This window comes from Stegastes partitus, unplaced genomic scaffold (genome assembly GCF_000690725.1).
Source record: "Stegastes partitus isolate 25-593 unplaced genomic scaffold, Stegastes_partitus-1.0.2 Scaffold371, whole genome shotgun sequence".
In the NCBI taxonomy this organism is placed as follows: Eukaryota; Metazoa; Chordata; class Actinopteri; family Pomacentridae; genus Stegastes; species Stegastes partitus.
The window spans coordinates 255,754-264,271 of record NW_007578102.1 but is presented as its reverse complement, the minus strand read 5'-3'; the positions used below and the strand labels follow the sequence as shown (position 1 = coordinate 264,271).

Genomic DNA, 8,518 nt, shown 5'->3' with positions numbered 1-8,518 from the left:
CACCATCGGCGGCGGCAGCAACGGCGCCGTAAACACTGAGCATGCTCACTGCGTGTGACGTCGTCGTGTCCTCTTCTGCACATGCGGGACACTTCATTCTCATGTTACAACAAATCTTATAAGACCAGTTTGTAGATTTTAGTGGCATCTAGTGCCGAGGTTGTAAGAGGCCCTAATGTGGCTGCTACTGCAGTGGTAAAATGCAAAATGCCGTCTGTAGAGCCAGCGGCAGGTTTGTCCGTTCAGGGCTACTGTAGACTGATGGCAGCAACATGGAGGAGGACCAGCTCCCAATGTGGATATGAAGGACTTATTGTCAGCAGAGTTACAGGTGATTATACACCAATAAACAGTAATGAATATCATATATGAGTTCTGCTAATAAAAGTTTCTAAATCCGTATTAAGTTAATTTATTTTAGTTACTTTTTGTTTCTGCTGCCCCCAAATGGCCAACAACGCTTATTTAAAGTTTTAATGCAAAGGATTTTCAAATACAGATTTGTAATAGAGCAACAGATAAAAATCTACTGGGCCTTATTGCACAAGTTAAATTTGATTGTGTTGTTAATTGCTAATATTTTAATAATCGTAAGACCGGCTGTTTAAACACCCCGATACCTGCTGAGCCGTCGCCCCACGTGTTTCCAGGAATGTTTTTTTTTCTCAACAACCTTTTTCCTGGAAGCTGAGCCAAAACACACTCGCACATGCAGACACAAACCTGCCAGACAGGCCTCATCAAAGCCCTGATAGGTGATCTATGAATCGCTGTTCACGTTCAACCGAGTAACAAACGCACGCAAACCGTCTGAACACATGCTCAGTATTGCGACGCATAAATTTAAGCTTTGTGTGAGTGCTGACACCAATCTGCTGCCTGTTCCAGGAGTGTGTGTGTGTGTTTCCCTCAGCGATGAATGCAGGACTCATTAGAATTGCTGTCATGTCGCAGCGCTGCCTGCAGCATTTCATCTAAAGCACAGTGGAGCAGCCAGTCAGATTTCAGCATCGAGGAGAACCACTCAAGATTAAAAAGTCCAAAATACCTTGCTCTGTTCCCTGCTCAGCCTGTTGCGATGTTTGAAAATGTGCTTCAGAGAGGAAGAGCAGCATGGAATAAGATAAAGTTGTCACAACCTCTTTGTAAGTACTTGAGAGATTCTTTAAATAGTAATACTATCTCCAAGTGAAATCTTCTGTAGATCAAAGCTACGTTTGGATTTATCTTGACAAAAGGTGCCATCTGCAGCCGGATATATTTGGCTGCATTTGTTAAGAAAATGTACATGAGTCCTGAGAAATAGTGGGTACTGTTTTGTGCTTTATTCTCTTTGTCTTTTTATTTATTTTTGACTTATCAAGAGCTTTTTCTACAGGACACATAGTGAGTAAAGAAAAATAATAAAATGACAGAAACAGAAGAATGCATTAATAAAATAGCAGAATTGTGATCAAGTGGCAAAACAGGGTGATTAAATCAACATAAACACAACAAAGTGAGCAACAGAACATCCATCTGTACTTGTTTTTTTAATTAAAGAAGCCACAAATACGACACTGACACTGTATCTACACATCTAGAGAACAGCATTAGTTTCATTTCTTTCTGCCCAATGTTTGCTCTGTTTTGTTCTCCACACACTCCTGATTACAATGTCTGGCTCTCTACTAGTTAAGCCTCGATTTCACTCCCTTGCAGATGTGCTCACAGACAGCTGCAGACACAACACTGGTGTAGGTATTACTGCTTTCTCGTCTGCCGTCCCATACGTGTGCACTCGGTCGGCGTCTGCATGTTCAGCACTTGCATACTATTGTGCACTACTGCCCTTGTAGCACAGACAGATGTTGGACTCACATCTGCAGAGAGGTCCATGTGAGCTCCTGCACACTTTGGCAGATGACAGATTTTACGACTTGCTGACACAGAAGGTCACTGGTGTTATACTTTCTGCATCTGCATGTATTTCAACCCCTCAAGTGTGTGAAAGTCCACACAGACTCCTCTATAGACGTCTACAAGCAGCTCAAGATTTGTGTCCACGCCAAATGACAGGTTTCCAGCTATCACATGATGTTAACAGACAACATTTATTGTGAAAGGGTTTAAAACATTGATCTTTCTTGATTGTAAATAATCTGTATCAGTGTTGTTATCGGCCATGAAGAGAGCGTATCGTTAGTTCGTGCTGCACAGGTGGATTACAGTGACTTTACTGCTAAGCAGGCTGGCTGGAGATGAGCTTCAGGATAATAGTGGAGTTTGCATCCCAAAGAACCCAAACGTTAATCGAAAAGTGAGTAAAAGGCTGCATTGATCTCCGGGGAACAGCAGAGTCAGCTGATAGCTCTCTGTGGGTTCTTAGTGACCCCTTAAAGTCACGCCTTGTTATTTCTGCTTCTGTAAAAAGATCCGTTGGTGAAACAGGGATCATGCCAGCACAGCGTCACGTTTGTCTGAAACAGCTTCAATGCAAAAAGCAAACCTTAAAACGGAATAACGACTTAAAACAAATCTATTCTTTGAAAGACTCTCTGGACTTTTTTCTCTGAAGCCGTCTCTCTCTGCATGTGTCCCTCTGGTCGCTGTTCCAGGAATCAGAGGAACACGCTGAGCTGCAGCGTGAAGATGTTTTTATGTGACAGGTGTTTACTGGATCCACGAAGCTCACAGAGATGCTCTGTGATTTACAGTAACGCGCCGCGGCAACCACGGTGACACCTTGGTAGAAATTTACAGCCTGCAATGGCTTTGACCTCCGTGTGTGTGTGTGTGTGTGTGTGTGTAGGTGTGTGTGTGTGTGGTCACATTTGTAAGCATGTAAGCAATATTGAAAGTGATGAGATGGACAGTAACCTTGTGTAAAATGATGTGCAGCATTCTGCTCTCGTCTGTACGCTCTTCTACATTTCTAACACATTCGACTGCTTCAGACACCTAAAAAAAAACAACAACCAAATGGTGTGTTGTCTGATGACTGCTGTGATACTGAACAAGCCTGCGTGCGATGTTTGGAAGGTGCCCCACTTTCCGGCTCCCCTGACAGCTAACGCCTCGCTGATTACAGGGCTGCTGTGGGATGGACATTCTCTCCAGGCTGCTGTCATTATTATTCAGGACTTGGTAAACAGTTTTCACAAAGTGTCGTCTGACAGCGGGGCCGGGTCTGGGGTTACGCTGGTTACACATCGCTTGGTCCTCTTTAAGCTATTTGCACCGACATATCAGCGGGAATGTGAGCCTGAGCAGGGCCGGTGAGTGATGAAGGAGGCGTCAGAGCCAAGATGAAGTTCGTTTGGAGACAAAACATTGCAGTTGTTTCAGACTGTGTTTTTTCCATGACGTTATCCACACCGGAGGAAATATACACTGAGCATTTCTTCCCCCCTCTGGCTGCTGCATTAAGGTGGCTGTGTTGTAATGTCACATCACTGTGCGGCTACAGTGGAGCTATTTTAGGTTTGACTTCTACACAGAAGCTGAATTCATGGCTGCATAGTTGTGAGTTTCAGCCATCGTGCTGTAAACCTTCTTTTACTTTCCAAGCGTGTGGGCGTCCCTGAGACCCGGGCCGTGTCGCCAACACTTGACAAACATCTGCAACGTGTTGAGTTGATTCAGCGGAGCGTCGCCGTGCGTGTACGTGACAATTCAGACCGTGTATACAATGCGTGGCCTCTGGTCTTGGCAGGGCAGGATTATTTCTGGCCGTCTCGTGTTGTGAGGCGAAGGGGCGTGACATTTAAATCTGTCCCATCGAGAAGGACAATTCTGTGTGTGTTGGAGCAGGAGGGGTAAGACTTTTGGAGGAGGGGGCGGGATTACCGAAAATGTTAGAAATGTCATCGCTCCTCACATTGTTTTACTTTGAAAAGGTGACTCACCCACTGTCTCTCTCTCCCCCTGTCTGTCTGTCTGTCTGTCTGTCTGTCTGTCTGTCTGTCTGTCTTTCTGTCTTTCAGATAAGCTGTTTGGAAAGCGGCTGCTGCAGGCCGGGAGACACATAATGTCTCATAAGTCTTGGATGAAAACGGTGCCCACAGAGAACTGCGATGTCCTCATGACATTTGCAGGTCAGACACACACACACACACACACACACACTCTTTTTGTTTGTATTTATACGTGTGAGAACCCTCAATGACATCCCCCTTACACATCATTAGCTTTTTAATGGTCTCATTGTTTTTTAATCTGCCAATTATTTTAGGAGACAGAGAGAAATGTCAGCCATAATGGCATTAATTGCTGTCTACACAAATCCTCTTATCTGAGAAGCGGGAACCGGCAAATATTTGGCATTTTTTCTTCTGAGTAATTACAGATTTTCCTTTTTAAACTATTGACAGTTAATCGACTAATTGCTTCAGCTCCACGTAAACCTAAAACAAACACTCGAAACAATCCTTTGAGGAAGTGAGGGGCCGGCTATGACGTCCTCACTTTCCAATATATTTATTTTAGGTGCTAAATATTGCTCAAGTACTGGAGCACACACTGATATATTTACTTTATGCAATTAAATGCAAATGTGCCCAGTGAAGCACCCTTTCATTTTTATTTTATTGCACCAACAGCAGCGCCACAAAATGTAAATGACAGTTTTATTCCATATTTTCATTTAGAATTTGTTTTCGTCCTCCAGGCATTGAAGGAAACAATAATCCTCCATTCCTTTAATTTTTTTCTTTTAACTATTATCTGCAGCAGGAGGAGGAGAAGAAGTTATTCTTAAGTGTTCGGTAGTATGACTCTTCACCTCCAGCTGCTGCTCCGCAATAAATAGCAAAAGACTGTGGGAGTACTCGGCAGCTCCTGCACACAGCGATGCGTGGGTATGCTTCAGAACGTATTCTTGTCTTTTTGTTTCCTGCCACAGACACTACAGATGACCACACGTTACTATGGCTACTAAACCACATCCGGCTGGGAATCCCGGAGCTCATCATCCAAATCCGGCATCATAAGCACACACGAGTCTACGCATTCTTCGTCACCGCTACATACGAAAAGTAAGAAATCTGAACCTTAAGGAGTCTCATTTTTTATGTGCTTAAGCTTATCGACGACGGGGCTGCAGCTCATGATTATTTTCACTGTTGATAATTCTTCTCTATTGTTTTTTGATTAATCAACTCGTTGCTTTGTCGATAAAATTTCATAAAATAATGAAAATATTCCAGATATGTAACACTTATACTCATTTAACAGCCACATAGAGCAATTATAATCTACAAGATGTCACACTGGAGCATAAATGTTTGTAATTTGTACTTGATAAATGATTTAATCTGTCAAAACTCTTAATTTTACCACCAGGTTTGTTTGTTTTTTTAATAGTAGGTGCTTTTATATAAATGGAGATATTAAGAAATTAGTTTATTTCTTCTCTTTTTTATTGAGAGGGGCAAAAGTGATGCATCTCATGTCTTTGAGCTCCATATGAAGGTGCTTAGTAACAGCTGGACTGTCCAACAACATCTGGATCTGAGTCTCACTCACAAAAACTTGCTTCATGTTCATCCTAAACTAACAAAGTCCAGGCCTTAGCTCTGTGTAGTTCATCTACAGGGTTTCTCGTGGCTCACGGTGTTGCCTGGTGACTACACACAGCAGTAAGCATAGTTTATCAGAGTACAGTGAAGGCAATAAGTCTCTGACAACATTTCTTACCATTAGATGAACAAAAATGTCGCTTATGTTGGACAAATGAAACCCCGCCCAACAGCACTGGTGTAAAAATGGAAATGTTTATTCTGAATATCAGATCTCATCATTTTGGAGCCTCTGACTTTCCTTTGTTTCCAGTTTAAACCTCCTTGAAGTTCCTCTTTGCAGGAAAACCCCTGATGCAGCTGCAGTGAGAGAAATATCGATCTTCTCGTAGGACTCTCACAGAGGAGAGCATTTTTACAAAATACTTGTCTTCCTTTTAAATTGAATGATTTATACCCAGATGTGTTTATTCAGAAATGTTCTTTTGGCCGTTTGTGTCTGCACTGTTGGTCTCAGCTAACGAGCTGTAACTCGTTAACAAAAAAAAGAACAAACTGCCTTATAAATACGACTGGGTAACACGTCTTCCTTCCGTAGTTTGAGGTGAAGTTACTGCTAAATGATCCCACTTGAGCTGGGATGTATAGACCGAGATAACCCGGCTTCCTCTCTTCTGTGTCATGGTTTTATATTTAGCTGCAGCTATTGTCGGCACTGCAGTTTAGCTCATATACAGTGAATCGTTAGTGAAGCTGCCGTGATGGCTGGTGTATCAGCACTACCTCCCCGCTGCAGGTTATTTAAAGTTTTGCAGAAGGTTTAGGGTCAGGCTAAACTGCGAGGATCGTGCTCGCTCTGATTACACGGCCCGGTCGCTGTCTATTGTTTAGAAACAAATCCTCAGGGGAACTGGGGATGAGCTCGGGGTCATTTTAATCCCCGCGTTGACTTTGGTGTATAAATACTGAGAAATACAATCCAGGGGATCAGAGCAGCAGTCGTTCCATACTGCGTTTCACCTCTTGACAAATGTTGAATCCTCTTTGCTGACTGTGCATTTAACAATGGGCCTCTTGGAAAGCAAAAAATCCTTTTAACCATGAATGGAACAGAAATGGACAGATGGCCAGAAGGAGAGAAGAAAGAAGCAGAAGGAGTGATGGAGAGAGACAGAAGCAGCGATACAGAGAAGGATGGAGGCAGATAGAGAAAAGCAGGGAGTGAGGAGAGGTGATGCGGTGGGCAGATGGGTAGAGTGCTTCCTGAAAGTGTGCCAGTGGGTTTTAGATGAAATGCTCAACGAGAATGATTGCTGCGTGACCCAATCGCACTCTCTCTCCTCTGCTTGTCCCTCTGCACAGCATACAGACACACCTGCTGGTGGATGGGTTGACCTACATTTTATGTGATAGAAACAATAACCCAGAAAATCTTCCATCCTCTTGAGTCCGCCTCGGACAGTCGTTGCCTTTGCATGCTGAAGCAGTGAGAGCTTCTTCAGGTGTGCCATTCATCGTATGTAGCCACGTTTGGTGTCCTCACATCAGTTGAATTGCATTTCTCTATTTTCAAGAGAACAGTTGCCAGTGTAGATGTTCTGGGTGTGAGACCAGCGCCGGGGCAGCCGGGGACTCGAGCTCGGTGGGGTTTTGTTTTCAGAAAGGCTCCATTTGTTGCTTTGAAAACAGCTTCAGCAGAAAGCACAATTGTAGCAGTTAGCATAGTCGGTGTGACATGAACGTCCTCGTCCTCTTTTCTTACCTGACACGCCATCCATTACTCACTCCTCAGCTCTGACTGGGCAATTTACACCACTGCTGTTCTGCTGAGTTTCTACATTACGTCTGATAGATATTTGCTAAATTAGCATAAAGCTTACATGCAGAGCTTCTCCCTCAGCAGTATTCTGCTCTATTACAAGGTTGGCTTTGTCCACACATTGCCTCTGACTGCATCTCCACATTAGGACTCCTGGTATTTGGGGGAGAGCGAGTGTAAAAGGCGATGGAGTTTTTGATTAAATAAGTGGGGGTGAATCTCATTAAGATTCCTGGCAGCAGCAGCAGCAGGAGCCGCACACCTCTAAAAGGCCTTATAGTTACTGGCTTAGATTACTAAACAGTTGGTTTAAATAGGCACAGCCTTGTTTTTTCCTCAGACAAGGACTTTTATTGTGATGGCGCTGCGCACTAAGCATTACTCAACAGCGATACAGAAGCTTGCACCTCATATTTCTGCTGTAATCCATCATGATGCTGTCCACACTTCCCTGCACTGCCCCTCCAAGTGCTGGGAGCTGCGTGATGGATGGACGTTACAGGCCCACCTCGGCTGCGTGTAGACCATATGTATGTATATGTACATGTGGGAGTGAGGCGAGCTGGTGGCCTGTAGGGAACAGAGGGTGCGGTGCTGCATTATTATTGCGATTTCAGCACAAGGCCGCTGGGAAGGACAGAAAGAGAGGAGAAAGGGATGATGGGATGAAAAAGGGGGGGGCAGGGGCGGGGGTGAAGGAGAGGAGAAGACTGATAGAAGAGTGAAGGGGGATGGAGGCGGAGAGGAAACCGAGAGAGGAGGAGGAGGAGGGATGAAGAGAGGAGATGTGGAGGATGAGTTGATGGGAAACGAGATGATGAGAGAGAGTGACGAGGTTACAACATTAGAGGAGAGTTCAGATGACTTTATCACCATGAAGGACGATCCGTCTTCGTGTTTTCTGTAACTGGTCTTATCAGTATATAAAAGTGGAAAATGAAAATGCTGCAGTTACACGGAAATGGATCCTATGCAGGCAAAAAGGAGTTTACGGATGATTGTTTAATTCAATCTAATTGTTCAGTATGGAGTGGTGAGAGTGCCAAATTACAAAAATAAATCAATAGAAGAATTTTTAAAAAATAAAAGAGGAAATAAAAAGAAGAATAAATATAATAATAATTAATAATTTTGTTATTTTTAAATTTTAAATTTAATTTTTAATTTTTTACCATTTGAATTTTTTATTTAATTTTTAAAT

The 8,518-nt window shown here is 43.3% G+C and overlaps 1 protein-coding gene across 1 annotated transcript in view; it reads left to right on the top strand.

Annotated features, from left to right (window-relative positions):
• The window catches only part of ano8b (anoctamin 8b), a 42,470-nt gene that overhangs the window by 18,275 nt on the left and 15,677 nt on the right, over positions 1 to 8,518 (top strand). The window contains exons 2-3 of the mRNA XM_008284759.1: positions 3,966 to 4,076; positions 4,883 to 5,015. Of these exons, the coding sequence (XP_008282981.1) occupies positions 3,966 to 4,076; positions 4,883 to 5,015 (244 nt within the window). The remainder of the gene's footprint in view (positions 1 to 3,965; positions 4,077 to 4,882; positions 5,016 to 8,518) is intronic.